The sequence below is a fragment of the Furipterus horrens genome, unplaced genomic scaffold, assembly GCF_987537825.1.
Source record: "Furipterus horrens unplaced genomic scaffold, mFurHor1.1.pri manual_scaffold_10, whole genome shotgun sequence".
Lineage (NCBI taxonomy): Eukaryota > Metazoa > Chordata > Mammalia > Chiroptera > Furipteridae > Furipterus > Furipterus horrens.
In genome coordinates, this window is record NW_028327180.1 from 102093472 (window position 1) to 102108573 (window position 15102).

The 15102-nt window shown below is 61.8% G+C and overlaps 1 protein-coding gene across 4 annotated transcripts in view; it reads left to right on the forward strand.

Annotated features, from left to right (window-relative positions):
- MAD1L1 (mitotic arrest deficient 1 like 1) overlaps nucleotides 1-15102 on the forward strand; it is a 151432-nt gene that overhangs the window by 99107 nt on the left and 37223 nt on the right. For all 4 annotated transcript variants that reach the window (XM_090288696.1, XM_090288693.1, XM_090288695.1 and 1 more), the window contains 2 exons: nucleotides 9355-9411; nucleotides 14623-14711. In XM_090288696.1, coding sequence (XP_090144822.1) covers nucleotides 9355-9411; nucleotides 14623-14711 — 146 coding nt within the window. The remainder of the gene's footprint in view (nucleotides 1-9354; nucleotides 9412-14622; nucleotides 14712-15102) is intronic.

Consider the following 15102-nt stretch of genomic DNA (forward strand, 5'->3'; position numbering starts at 1 on the left):
GGGTCCGGCGTGGCAGAGGGAGAGGGGTCACTGGCCGAGTGGGAACTCGGGGTGTGCCGGTGGGCATGGGGACCCTGGCCTCTGCCTCTCCTGCTCCACCTGTTTCTTTTCTCCTTCTCGTCTAGTCTTCTTCCCCTTTCCTCCCCGTTTTCTCTCTGCTCTCCCTTCATGTCTGTCTGCTTATGGCTTCCCCTTCTCTCCTCTGCTCCCCCCCACTTTCTCTGCCCCCCCTCGCCCCTCGGCCTCTCTGCACCGGCCTCGCCCCCAGTGCCTGCTCCTCCCACCTGCGGTTGGCAGGCTTTGTCTGTAAGCAAATGCTGGGGCAGTGGGGCCGCCGTCTGCCCCCTGCCTTGCAGCTGGAAGCGGTGGGTGTGGCTGTGAGCCAATGAAACTTCATTGCAAAGCAGGGGTGGGGGGTGGAGTGGGTGCAGGCTGTGGGTGGCAGCCCCCTGTCCTAGACCCTCTCTTCGTAGGACCCTGCTGCCACCCTGATGGCCCAGACCTGGCTGGGGCCTCAGTGCTGCTGTGGGCCTGCCTGTCCCCCGACAGGGAAGGGTGGGGACCCCGGGGGTGGTGCGGGGAGGGGGGAGTTGCACCCTGCTCTTCCAGGCGGCTCGTATCCCTGATGTAGCCTAATCAGTCAGTTCTCATGTGGAACATGTTTCGATTCTGGCAAAAACATTTCAGCAAAACAAAGTGGCTGTGTTGAGCTTGGGAGAATCCCCGTGGCCCGTCTCTGATGAAGGCTGTGCCACTTTGCACAGATTTTATTTATTCTATTTAATAAAGTGGCTGCAGGAGTCGGCAGCGTATGTCCCGAGTCCCCCTCCGCTGACAGGGCTATAAATATGCAGCACATGGCACCTCAATTCAACATCTCAGCCTGATTTGTTTTTCCAATTTATTTAATTAAAACAGATCGGGTGCTGCTGGCTGCGTGCAGGTCTGTGGAAAGTCCCCATCGCAGCCTGCAGCGGCCACCGTCAGTCAGAGGGAAGCGGACACCAGCCCCTCCCCGGATGTGCGGTGTGCCGTGTGTGCGCACACGGGGGTCTCTGTCCCCCTCTCGCTGCCCGGAGCCTGCTAGCCCTGGGGCCCAGGGCGCGCTGGCCCAGAATCTTTTTCTTACTTGTGAAAGTGTTCCCTGCATAAAGCACCTGCGAGGACCCTCCTGTAGAAATCCCAGATGAAGCAAAGTGCAAAGTCCCGACCAGAGTTAAAAGGGAGCTGTGTGTTAGAGAAACGGCGCGAAGAAGGGCAGACCAGAAGGAGGTGGCCCTGGACTCGAGGGGTGCTGCATGCGGCACACCATGTGACTGTGCAGCGGGGGCCCAGGGGCCTGCAGCTGACACGGTTCTCAGCACCAAGGGACACCCCAGCTCCGGACTCGGGGTGGACGCAAGGTCTTTACAGAGACACCTTTCAAGAGGAAGCAGGGGCTTTCCAGTGCTGAGCTGTTGCGTTTTGCCAGGTTCTTTCCTTGCTTTTCTGTTCAGTTCTCACTCCATCCCAGAGGGGTGACCGACGCTGTAAGCGGGGAGGTGATGGAGGCCGGCAGAGACCCCGTCCTCCGCCAGCGTCGAGAGCGTGCCTGACAGGTGTGAGCCGTCCTCCCTGCCCGCGCCCAGGAGGCAGGGAGCGCAGCCCTGAGCACGTCTGCCCCTGCGCAGTGCGCCCTAACTTCCCTTTTTACGGGAACACTTTCCGACCACATTTCAACATGACAGTTATGAGTGACGGCCACCGTGCTGTCCTGGAGGCCCCCGCCCTCCTTTACCACCCCGCGGGATGTGGGTGCGCCTGGCTCCCATTGCTCCCGCCCGCCCCCAGGGACCACCGTTCTAACTCAGTTTCTGCGTTCAGCTTTTTCAGATTTCAGGTAGAAGTAACCTTGTGCAGCATTGTCCTTCTGTGTCGGGCTTATTTCATTCAGCACAGTGTCCCCCAGGCTCATCCATGGTGTTGCACATGACAGCGCCTCCTTTTCCAAGGCTCAGTAATGTTCCCTTACATGCACAGGCATGCGGGCGGTTTCCCCGTCTCGGCTGCCCTGTGCGGTGCAGCCCTCCCTTGAGCCTGACATGACTTCCTTCGGCTGCGCTCCCGGCAGTGGGTGCTGGGTCAGGAGGTCACGTGGCAATTGTAATTGTGGGACGTCCATGCCGTCTCCGGTAGCAGCTGCACCAGCCCCCATCCCACCAGCAGGGCCCAGCGCGTCCTCAGCACGTGCCACCTGGGCCCGTGTGGTCAGTGCGTCGTTGCCCGGCCTCTCCGCCCCGGGCTCCGGGTTGCCGTTCCCCACTGACGGACGGGCGGCGCTGAGCGCCTTCCGAGCACCTGTCGGCCAGCTGTCTGTGGGAACAGCTTCTCCTCACATCCTTGGCCCGGTTTTGAATTGGGCGTTTGTTTTTTGCTGTTGAGCTGTAAGAGTTCCTCACAGACATGAGAAGCAGCACCTCGCCCCACAGTCTCTCCCACAGCCTTTCCCCTGTGGGCGGCACCCCCCGGCTGTGCAGGGGCTTTTCGGTGTCATGTGCGGCACTGGATTGTTTGTGCCTCTGGTGTCAGATTCAAGAGATCGTCTCCAAGACCAGTGTGACGGAGCTTTGTCCCTGGATTCCTCTCAGAGCTTCATGGCTTCCGTGTGTCACGTGCTTCGAGTTGACGTGTGTGTGCGCGCGCGCGCACGCGTGTGTGTGTGTGTGTGTGTGTGTGTCTGTGTGTGTGTGTGTCTGTGTGTGTGTGGTGGGAGCTAGGGTTCCGCTTCGCTAGGGCCCGTTTCCCAGCTCCTTGTGTGTCCCGCACCTCTCCAAGGGCGCGTCGGCTGCCCCGTGCAGCGTGGCCTCTGGGCCCTGCGTCTGTGCCTGGGCGGCTTTGCTGCCGGCCGTGGTCTGCAGTAGGTCGGCCTCGGGACCTGTGATGCCCCCAGCCGTGTCCTCCCCGAGACTGCCTGGCCTCCCGGAGGTCTGTGGTTCTGTGAGAATTTTAGGGTTGTCTTTTCTAAGTCAGTCAGAGTTGCCGGTGCAGCTTTGACAGGGGCTCCATGGACTCTGTGGTTCACTTTGGTCACGTGGACGTTTAAACATTATTGCTCCTTCCAGCTCGTGGGCGTGGGATACCTTTCCGTCTCCAGCTTCTGTCGTCTGTGCTGCAGTTTTCTGTGCGCAGGCAGGTCTTTACCTGCTTGGTTAAGTGTATTTCTCAGTATTTTGCTTTTGATGCTGTTGTGAATGGGATTGGCTTCTTTTTCTGATAGTTTCTTGCTAGGATGTAGGAATGCAGCTTATTTTGGACGTTGATTTTTATCCTGCAACCTCACTGAGTTTGTGTGTTAGTTTTAACAGTTGCCTGGTGAGGCCTTATTTTCGACGTACGAGATCATGTTCTCTGCAAACGGATCGTTTTACTTTTCTCTCCCCATTTGCATGCCTTTTCTTTCTCTCTCTGGCCCGATTGCTCTGGCTGGGACCATGGTGAGAGTGGGCCTCCTTGTTTTGTTCCTGACCTTGAAAGAAAAGCTCTCTGCTGCTTTCCTGCCCCCCACGCCTGGCCCAGGCGCGTGCCCCTTGCCCCTCTTCCCCGCAGCTCCAGGGCCCTCCCCTGCGACTGTAACTCGTCCTGAGCCCATGCCTCTGCGGCCCACTTCCGTCTCTGTCACTCCTGAGTAAACGCCTCTCAGAGCGTGCGTCTTGGCGCAGTTCTTTCTCAGGACTCCTACAAAATGCCTTTTAAAAAGAAAAGATTTCACTTCTCAGCATTGATTAAGTATGATGTTGGCTGTGGGCTTGTTAGAGAGGGTCTTCATTGTGCCGAAGAATATTTATTTGGTCCCTAATTACTTTTCATCACAAAAGGATATTGCATTCTGTCAAATGCCTTTTCCACATCTGTTGGGATGATCACGTGATATTTGTCCTTCGCGTGTTGACTTGTGGGTGTCGGGCTGGCCTTGCCTGCCTGGGGTAAATGCCATTTGGGATGGTGTGGCCCCGTCACTGTTGAGTTCAGTTTGCTGACACTTTATTGAGAATGTCTGCAGCTGTGTTTATCAGGGCACTGGCCTGTGATTTTCTTTTCTCGTGACGTTCTTGCCCAGCTCTGATACCAGGGTGGGGCTGGCCTCGGGGACAGAGTGTGGAAGGGCCCTCCTCTGCGGTGCTGGGAAGGGTTTAAGAAGGATCGGCATTTGCTCTCTGTCGGTGTTTGGTAGAACTCACCAGGGACGCCACCTGGTCCTGCGCCTTTCCTTACCGGGAGATGTTTGTGCGACCCATTCAGTCTCCTCACTGGGTCCGATTTCCTGTTCCCTCCTGGTTCGTTCCTGCCGGGCTGTGTGTTTCCAGGGGCTCTTCCAGGCACTGGCGTGTGCTCATCCTTGTGATCTGCTGGGCGGCCTTGTTCTGTGAGGTCCGGTGTGATGCCTCCTGTTTCCTTTCTGACTTTATTCCGAGTCTTTTTCCTTAGCTGGTCTGCTCAAGGTTGTCAGCTTCATCTTTTCAAAAAACCAGCTTAGTTCCACTGATCTTCTCTCTCCTCATCCGTGGGTCGCAGTCTAAATCGGGGATGAGAGCTGCAAACTCCTGCTCTGCAAACTCCTGCTCTGTCCCCTCACTGACGTCCCTCACCCTGTCCACCCTGTCCTTTGTGGCCTGTCGGTCACACTGCTGAGGTGTGGGCTTGGGGATTGGTCTCTGGTTGTCTGGCTTCCGGTCACCTGCAGGGCTTGTGAAAACCCACATCTGATGAGGTGACTCGGTAGGTGTTGGGGGCAGGGGAAGGGAGGGCCTGACAGGGTCTGAGCCGGGGATGCCGCAGCTGTGCTCCCCACTGTAACCACCTGGGCTGCAGAACGGGAGGGGCTGAGTCTGCCCAGGGCGAGGTCAGCGCCGCAGGGGGCCTGGCGGTGGCCCTCTGAGCACCTTGCGGGGCCCAGCGAGCTGTAGCTCCAGGACAGGCATCCGAGGCTCCGCTTGCCCCGTGCGATGGGCGTCTCCATCCAACAGAGCCCCAGTATCCAGCCAAGCGCCTGGCCCGTGAGCTGCCTGCCTGCAGGCCTGTGGGTGCATCTGGCCGCTTGTGCTCTGGCTGCCATCCCTGTGGGGCGGGCTCCTTCTGGACCCTTGGGGGCCACATCCAGACAGAAGCCATGAAGGGTCAGGCGCTCTGGAAGGGCCCTGACGACGGCCTGGCGTGGTGCCCTCCTGTGTCCTCACTCTTGTCCTGCGTGTGAAGCAGAGCAGGAAGGCAGGAGCCCGAGGCTTCTGTCCTTTTCTCTCTGTGTGGCCTGTGACCTTGGGGGCCCGGCCTTCCCTGGGCTCCAGCGCCCCCCGCCCTTGCTCTGAGGTGTGTGAGGACTGTGCTAGGTGCTCTGGGCCCCCCAGCCAGCCGCGGAGGAGTTCTGGAACTCTGGACCCTGCGTCTGAGGCCCTCCCAGATGGGCCAGCTCCCATCTGTGCCCGCTGTGCGCGCTTGCCCAGCTGGGATGGGGGTGACTGGGAGGCCCTGTGGTAGCCAAAGCCATTGCAGTGTCTGTTCCCATCAGAGACACCACTCTCAGGTGCTCTGGCCCCCTCTGTGAGGGTCAGCCCTGCGGGAGCCTCCTCCCTGTCACCTCGACATGCTCTTTGTCCTTGGGTTCCAGGGCACGGGACCAGCTGGGGCAGGAGGGGGCAGGGAGGGCCACTGCGAGGGACTGACATCCAAGTCCTCCCAGGTGCGGGGCCTGCGTGGGCCCCACCCTCGGTCACTCTGCCTGTGCGGATAGAGGGCCCCCACCGAGAGGCCCCCAGACAGCACCAGGGGTGGCCAGGGAGGTGCCCAGGGTGACGCAGGGCAGGTGTGGAGCAGACGGAGCCCAGGACGTGCCAAGCTTCTTCCCCATCGTCCCTCTCCAGGCAGCAGCTGTGGGCGTGTGGGCGCATCCCTCTGTTCTCCTCTCTCTGAGACTTCTCTGTTGAGTGGCAGGGAGGCAAGAGCCTGGCTGGGCTTGCAGGTGCCGGCTCTGGGGGCCGCTGGGGGCCGGAGGCCAGGCCAGGCGGCCAGTGTCCCACCCATCGTGCGTTGCCCACCGCTGCCCTGTTGCCCAGCACGGGGTCTCCTGCTCTGCGGAGCATGGCATCATGGCTGCCGTGGTGGCGAGGCACAGTGGCCTGCTGCCCTCTGCCCCGCCCCAGAGGCAAACGGCGAGCCCCCCCCCCCCCTCCTGGCTACGCGTCCAGTCTCCTGCAGTCCTGTCCGTCCATCCTGTCTGCTCCCGAAACCTGGGCTTTGCGAGGGAGCCCAGCCTGCCACATTCCCAGCAAGAGCCCTCTGCCCCCTGGGTCCTCAGATGCAGACGACCACACCAAGTGACATCCCACTGAGCCCCTCCTGTGGGCAGGTGTGCCGGGCTGTCTGACAACATTTGGTGACAGCGACAGGGCTGCTCCCGGGCCGCAGAGGGCGGGTCAGGCTGCCTGCCTGCTGAGGTGTGACACGCACAGGTGCCGCCTTGTGAGCATGCAGCCTGATGAGTGGTCACACTGCATCGTGAGTGGTCACACTGCATCGTCAGCCCCGCGGCCCCTGCTGACCTGAGGGTGGGACTTCTCTGTCCTCCATCCTTCGGATGAGCTGTCTCACGCTAAATTTTTCTTTGTGGCTACGTTTCCCAGGTGGTGCCCACTGCTGCCCTGGCCACCCCTCAGGGCGTGGTAGTTGGTCAGTCTGCCTTGGGCCCTGGGGACCTAGGGCCCCGCACAGTTTGCCTCCCGGTCCTGGCTGAGTGGCCGAGTGCTGCTACTCTGGCCGGGCGCCCTACCTCCCCCCACCCCCCACCCCGGGCTGTGTGTCTCACAAGAGCTGCCCTGGGTTGGGCTCAGAGCCAAGCACCGGGTCCCAGATACAGTGCTGGCTCCCCCACATCTGGCCTCTGCCGGCTGCCCTGGCTCCCGGGGCTCTGACACTGACTAGCCGCCATCACGTTGCCCAGGGTGGGGGCATTGGAGGGGCACACTTTCTGAGTCTCTTCTAAGTCGATGGCTGGGAATGGGGCGAGGCCCAGAAACAGGCATCTTGTCCGTCAGTCCTTGCTGTGCGTGGGCCAGCCATTGTCCTTCAGCCATCTCTGCGGCCCTGGCCTTGCAGAGCCCTGTCCCCGCAGGCCTGTGTCCCCGCAGACCTGTGTCCCCGCAGACCCGTGTCCCAGCAGAGCCGTGTCCCCGCAGAGCCCTGTCCCCGCAGACCCGTGTTCCCGCAGGCCCGTGTCCCCGCAGAGCCGTGTCCCCGCAGAGCCCTGTCCCCGCAGACCCGTGTCCCCGCAGGCCTGTGTCCCCGCAGACCCGTGTCCCCGCAGGCCCGTGTCCCCGCAGAGCCGTGTCCGCGCAGGCCTGACCGCCTGGAGCCTGCTGGCTGACTAAGGTCCCCAGACCAGCGCCACATGCCCACCTCCCCTGGCTGTCCGGCAGTGCTGTGCGATGAGGCTGTGCACGTGCTCAGTGGCTTCTGCTGGACATGGACCTGGGGCGGAACTCCTGAGACAGAGGGGACGCGAGTGTTAAACTTCAGGGAAATTCCAAAGTATTTCCAAAGGGCTGGGCCCGTTCCTGCTCGCGTCACCTGGAGGCCCGCCCTCCCCAGCCCTCGTTGCTGCCGGGACTTCCTTTCTGCCGATGGGGCGGGTGTGGAGCGGCTCGGGGTGCCGGGCCTGACCTGCACTTCCCTAGTTGCCAGCGATGTGGAGCCCTGTGTGTGCGTGGCCGCGTGTGCATCCTTGTCCGGGAAGCGTCGTGTCTGCTGCCCACTTTCTGTCACTTCGTTTATTCTTCCTGATTGCGTGTGGTTGTCTGTACTCCTTGTGCTCAGCAGTGGAAAAAGCAGTGAGCTCCTGCCCGTCTGCCCTCCGTCACGAGACCCGGGGATCCCAAGGCAGCCCAGGTGTGGGCTCTGGGGTGCGTGCGGCCGCTTAAGAGTGTGGCGGGGAGCCAGGCAGGCCTGGGGTGCCGCCTCCTCGTCACTCACCATGGGGTGCATGTGGGGGCGACCCAGCGTCGGGCCTCCGTCCCCTCCTTGGTGAAGTGCGACCTATAAGGCTGAGCGCGGCCACAGCAAGGGTCACGGGGCCGCCCGGGCCTTGGGTGTGGGCTTGGCCTTCCTTGCGGTGGGGGTCCTGGGGGGCCGGCATGGGGACGTGTCCCCTCCCCTCTCGGTCTGTGGCTGCTGCAGCTCAGGGAGCGTGGGAGTTGCCGGGTCTGGGTGTGGCTGCTCGGCCCTGAGGCTGCCGCATCCCCCCCGCTGTAGGGCCCTCTCTCGGGTGGCCATGGGGTCACAGACTTCACAGCACCTGCAGAGGTCACCAGGCCCACCTTCCAGCCCTCTCCTCCACCCTCCAGGAGCAGGACACTGTGATCTTACACAGGCCCTGGGACAGGCGGCCGTGCGGTGGCCTCCGTGCCTGCCGCCCGCTGCTCCGGCAGAAGGACGGCGCCCCCGTCCGCCGGGCTGCGCTGGATGCCGGCTCTGCGTCCCTGCACAGAGCGGTGGTGCACAGCCAGTGTCGGTCGCTGCCCGGGAGCCAAGCGTGTGCTTCCGCAGAGGCTGCTGGGGGCCGGCCCTGCGCGTTCACAGCAGGGGCCCGCGGCCGACTGGACGTGTCGACTTGCACCATTCTGGGGAAGACGTGCGGCCAGTTCTCATGCGTGAGCGTGCCAGGCCTGGCGAGGCTGTGGAGCTTCGAGGAGGGTTCTGCGCAGGGCCTGGGGCAGGCACACAAACCACGCTCACGTTCAAGGCCGAGCAGGGGTGTGTGAGTGGCCACGGCCCGAGCCCAACAGGTCCCCCATGGGGTGCTGCCTGTCACATGGCGGCCGCCGTGGAGACTTGAGATGCAGTGGACTTGCTGAGGCCGGAGCGCAGCAGCCCGAGCTCTCCTGGGGCTGAGACAGCAGCCCCTGGGGGCAGGCAGGCCGGCGGGGGGAGGGCATGCTCCTGTGTCTGCACTGCACGGCGGCCGGTAGGGGAGTGTCCTTTCTGCCTGGATCCCACAGTCCTGTTCGGGGGGCGCTGGGCAGGGCAGCAGGGGCACTCCTGCATGTTGACCCCTCTTCCTCCGGAGCCCAGGGAGGCGACGGCTGTCCTGTGTCCTCCTGGCCGCTGACCCATCCCCCGTCTCCGCCCTTTGCTGCCTCCATAGTCGCTGCCTCCATAGTCGCTGGCACGTTTGAGGGTGGATTCTGCGAGTGTCGTGTCCCCATCTGTCCCTCAGTTCCCTTCCCTCCTCCCCGGTGTCAGCTCCTGCTTTCCCACCCCGCATCAGGCCATGGGGTGGTGGGGACTGGGTGGTGGCCCCCTGACCCCGCTTTCTGTCCTGTTTTGCAGGCTCAGCTCTCGCAGGCATTGGAAGAGCTCGGGAGCCAGAAGCAGAGAGCAGACATGGTGAGTCCCTGAGATGCACCTGGTTAGGTCTCTGGGGGCAAAGGGAAGCGGGGTTTGGGGTGCCTTACATGCTGGGCGCCTGTCCTGACACATCCTGTGCATGCATCATGGGGTTCCCTGTCAGCCATGGTCCCTGAGAGGCGGGTGCCCAGGGAGCCGGGAGCCTCTGCTCTCCCTCCAGACCCACCCTCAGCCATTGGCGATGCCTTCTGAGCCCCCACCCCCACCCACCCAAGAGACAGAGGCCAGGGCACGGTGCAGGTGCGGGAGCGGTCGGAGGGCCTGAGCAGAGTTCAGTCCCCAGGAGCAGTGTCCCAGTGCAGATGTTCCATTGGGTTAGTGCAGGTTCTGCCCTGCTGCAACTTGGAGCTGGAGGGAGAGGCTGGAGGGGCCATGGGGGCCCAGAGCTCATAGGGAGTCACCCCCCCCCCCCCCCCCCGCTTGTTCTGGTGACAGCCTGCCGCCTGTGTGCCTGGCGTCTGGTCTCAGGAGAGCAGGGCTCAGGGGGCCCCTGATGGCCCCTCCGCACCTCCGTCTGGTCCGCCGGTCAGGGCTCTGCCCTTGGCCCTCTCCCAGCTGCAGACCCCAGGCCGCTGGTTTCTGGCCACAGTGGGTTCACTGTTTAGGAAAGGAGAGAGAAAGATCCAAGCGTCGTGAGCTAATTACAGATGACGCGACCAAGGCAGTCTGACTTCCTGTTATTAATTAGCAAACCTGTGCTAATTAAGAGCACACATACGCTTCATGCTTTTTCTCTAATGCAATTACCACCACAAGTGAAGAGGCCCCCGGGCCGGAACCGCGCTGTTCGCACACCCCACCCTGGCTAGACATGGCCGGCGGCAGCCCGAGGAATCGGGTTTTCGTCGTGAGTACAGAAGTTCTCTAGCGTTTCACACACTTCGGGGGCGAGACTAGAAGATTTGTGCTCTGGTTAAGAGGAATGACTCCCTCGCTACTTGGTGTGAGGAAGCCGCCGTCTCCTTGAGTTGCGTTTTCCTTAACGGTTCCTGCTGGCTGCCCAGGGGAGCCCCACGAGGGTCCGCGGGGGCGGGGGGCTGTGGCTGGACTGGGGGCGCAGGGCCTGGTTGTGCTTCCAGCCACTCTTCCTCTGGGGTCTGTGACCATGGCTGCGTGTGCCGGCTGGTGACGAATGCTGTGTGGGGCAGGGCCTGTCGCCCCTCTGCAGGCCCTGCGGGCCCCGTGTCCTGAGCGTGCGGCCAGCCCTGTGTGGACACGCTCCAGCAGTGCGGCCGGCCCTGGGCCCCACGTTCCAGAAGAGTTCTGACCCCTGGTGCAGGGGCTGCTTACAGGCAGCACCACCCCGCTGTTCCTGCGCTCGCTCCAAACCGGGGGCTGCCTCCAGTGTCCGTGACTAGAACCCGTGCTCTGCCGCCCTTGTGAAGGCTCCCTGACGTGCCAGCCCCAGGCCCTGACGAGGTGCCGCCTCTGTCCTACAGGCAGTCCCCTGTGAGGCCCCGCAGGCAGCTGTCCTCACTGCTTGCTGCTGTCCTGCGCACCTGCCACAGCCGGGCCAGCCTCGCCCTAGCGGAGGCCACGCTGGACCCCCAGCAGCGTCCTTGCAGCGGGCGCCCACAAACAGCACCCTGCCAGCGGCCGTGGGGCAGGCGCCCTCCCTGCATTCTGTACTGGGCCTGACGCTGGGCCAGCCGGGGGGGGGAGCCCGGACTGCGCGAGCACCAGGCAGCGCTGTCGGCACCCGCTGGAGCCGGGAGGCGGCACAGCCCAGCTCGCCGCCAGCGGGCCGCCTGGAGTGGGAACCGTCGGCCTGGTGTTCCCGTCGCCGGCGAGGGCGAGGCTCTGCTGGCAGCGTGCACGTAGGCACAGCCCCCTGTGGGCCGTGAGCTGGGACTGCTGCCGATGCAAAGGCTCCCCGGGGCGGCCCACCGGTCAGGGGTTCCGGCCTGGGCTCTGGGCCAGGACACGAGTATGTTCAGTATTCCTCACTGTCGGAGTGAGCGGCATGCACGGATGGCGCCAAGTAAGGAACCCAAACCGCAGGGGCCGCGTGGTGGGAAGAAGCCGTCCTGCCCTGAGCAGCGCTGCCCCTGGAGGCTGCAGCCGGGCGTCTCCCGAGTGGGCGCACAGCCTGGTCTGGCTTCATGCACAGGCCACCGGTTCTCCCTGTGCCCCCTGTGACACAGGCGTTACTGCCATTTCCAAAGCTGAGACGACAAAGGCTCGCAGAGGCTTACAGGGCAGGCCTGTGTCCTGGCGCTGCGGCCCTGTGGCCTGAGCTCCTCATGCTGTCTGTTGTCACCAGGGCAAGGCGGGCTCCGCTGACCAGGCCCCCCGAGACGGGGCCAGAGGACCAGCTCCCTGGCACTCCAGGACTGCTGCCAGCCCCACAGCTCACGTGGCTCCAGGAGGTGGCGTGGCAACAGCAGAGGTTGCGGAGTCCTGGGAGGGGGCGTCCCCTCGTCTTGGGCGGCCCTGCGACCTCCCGTGGCCACAGCGGTCTTAGCCGCAGAACGAGCTGCAGGGCCCCGGCTGACCCAGCTCAGTAGCTGTGGGTGCACTTGTCCAGCTTTCCTGGAGGCCCATGGAGCCCCCGTAACCCCAGGTCAGCACAACCTGCCCCGCTTCTGCTTCCTGACGGGTCCTAGAACAGGGACTCCATGGCTCTAAGTTGTTAGCAGGACCTCCCAGAAGATACAGTCTGCTTAGCCTGTGCTCTTTTTTGAAGTGTTCCACGTGGGTCTTTCTCAGCAAGTGCGAACCAGGCAGCGGCTGGATAATGCGCCTCAGTGTCCGTGTCGCCCTGTGCCGGCCGACAGCAACACGGGCCACTCACGCCGGCTCTGAGCCGCCTGGCTGAGGGCCCCCCCACCACCCCCACAGTCCAGCCGTAGTCCCTTTGGTTAGTCAGGTACTCAACATGCGAAATTAATAGAAACCGTCTCAAAAACAGAAGTGTAGGGATTCCATAAGCTATAAAAACCACTAGAACAAAACACAGACTTTTCTAAGTATCAGTAAAATTTCACACAAAATAGCAAACAAGACAAAAAGACCACAGAATGAAATGATTGCAAAAGCTGCAAAGCGACAAGCAGAACAAAACAGTACAACAGAACTAACTGCTAACGGAATCAAGATCTAAGTGGGCTAAACTCCACTATTAAAAGGAAAAGACATCCTGATTGGATTACAGAGAAGAACCAGGAAGAGTTGGCAAGTCAAGGAGGCGGACGCTGCACAGCAGCCGCGCACAGAAAGCAGAGGCCTCGCCCGGGCTGCCGCGGGATCCGCACGTGAGCCCAGAAGCCTGGCAGGGAACAAAGCCAGGCCGTTTCCGTGGTGGAGGTGCTGAGCAGTAGCCGTCCACGGAGGCATCAGCCCAGCTCGTGAAACAAAACCAGGAGAGGCCCCAGGAGTCACGAAGGCCACCGGCCATAGGGGAGTTTATTTTGCCGCTTAATCCATAACAGAGTATCAGGGCAAAGAATAACAGAAAAGTACCTTTTAGCCCCAAAACTGAAGAGTGCTCTTTTAAAAAAGCCCTTATAGAAAACTCTCATAAAAATTAATCACATATCAGGTAATAAAGGAGACCTTCATAAATTCACACAGGCAGAACGAATATGGACAGCTTCCTCTGATCATGATGTAATGAAATGTGAAATTAAGAAAAAAAGCAGGAAAAGAGGAAGCTCCTAACACTTTGAAATTAAAAAAAAAAAAAAGAAAAACAACAGAAGTCTCTGAAATAATTGTTAGGTCGAAGAAGAAATGCAATTCAGAAGTGCCTAAAATTCTAGACGATGATTGTAACAGAAACATTTGCCCTCAGAGCCCGCGGGACGCAGGAACAGTGCTCAGAAGGAAACCCTGGGTTTAAATGTTTGTCTTATTGAACAAGAGAGAAGGAATAGGTTAAACAACCAGCTCAAGACCTCGGAAAACAAAACAAAACAAGCCAAGGAAAGCAAAGGCAGGGATCTGTAAAGATCAGAACGGAAGTTCATAAGAAAGTGAAAAATGGGGGCATTAAATCTAAATGCCCATGTTGTGAAAGAAAACCAGTAAAACCCGTGGCTCATTCCCAGCCTAGAGGAAACTGATAGAAAGCCCCCCGCCCCCCGAGTAAGCTGAGAGAGTCCTTCCGGTGGCACTGTCCTGGGGGGGAGGACAGGGCGTTGGTGCGGGGTGGGGGGGGCCGTGGGGACTCCGCATCTGTGACGCGTGCAGAGTCCTCGAGCCGCACACCTGAGGGTGATGGCGCACCGTGGGCGAGTATTCTCAACAGTAAAAATAAAGACAAAGATGATAAATCTAAAGCGAACGGTGAATTCTGCAAGAACTCGGTAAAAAGAATTATGAGTTATAATAATCTGCCAGGAAATTAGAACCTCTCACTGCTCCGGAAGGGATACAGATTTTAAACAGGCGGGTGATTATAAAGTCACACAGCAGCCCCTCCTGCCCTCCTCCGACGGAAGGGAACACGAATCCAGCGGAGGCCTTTCCACGGGGAGTGCCGGCTAGCCTCGGTCGGCGCTGCGGCACCGCCCTGGTGCGGGGAAGGGGCAGCTTTTGGAAGTGAGCGTGCCACCAGCCCAGTCCCCTGAAGACTCTTTCTGGCTGCGTGCCCGTGTGCGCCCATGTGCACGGACTGCGGGCCACTCACACGGGGCAGCTTTGCGTCCGCGTGTCGGGAAGGGATCCCAGGGTGGCCAGGCATCACTGCGTCGGGTGGGCGCTGTCCTGGCCCCGCCACACCAGGGCCTCGGTCCCGGGAAGGCCCTGCCCCAGACCCCGCTGCTTTGTACCCGCCCTCTGCACCCGAGACCACCGGGTGGGCAGCTGCCCCCGGCCCTCCCTCGAGCCATCAGTGCGTCTGGCTCCGGGGCCCACGGCACCGCCGGGGAGTTAGGGCAGGTTCAGGCCCGTGTCCCCCGGCAGCCGCATGCGGCTGCGGCTCTGTGGTGGAGTTTGGTGGAGACCATTGGAGCCGATCAGTGCGTGGGAGGGCCAAGCGTTCTTCCCACCCGCGCGCTACCTCCTCAGACTCTGGTACACGCCGCGCACGCCCGGGAGCGGCGGTGTCTGTTCTGGAGACAGAGCTGAAGGAGGGAAGGCGGCTGCGTGGGCCGGGCCGCCCCAGCAACTCCCTGCACGGGGGGTACCCCACCTCTGGACCTCTGGGGGCCCCATGGCGCGTGCTGACCCAGTGCTGTTTCCTCGCAGCTGGAGATGGAGCTGAAGGTGCTGCAGACCCAGTCGGGCCCTGCCGAGCAGAGCGTCCTGCTGTCCCGTGAGGAGGCCAGCGAGCTCAGGTGTGTCCCCGCGTGCCAGCCCCTCACCCTCGCCACCCTCCGGGGCCCCTTTCTTCTTCGGCCCCACCGGCCCACCTAGTGGCCCCTGGTCCAGGCCGCTTTTCAGTCCCTTTCTCAGGCAGCGTTGGGAGCCAGGTCTCTCGGTGTCCCCAGTGCTGGTGAGAGAGCATAACTCCTGTCTGGTGCTGGCAGAGCCCCTCCGCTCTGCGTGCGTCCCCAAGGCAGCTGGGGACCTGTGCACCTGCTCACGGCCAGTCCCAGAGGAGGCTCCCAGAGCAGCAGCCGCCCAGACTGGCTTCCATCTGCATGGGGACCGGCCCTCTTCTGCCTGCCTGGCCCCTCGCTCTCTCCAGTGTGTGGCCCGCTGGGGGCTCGGCCGCCACTGTGTCCC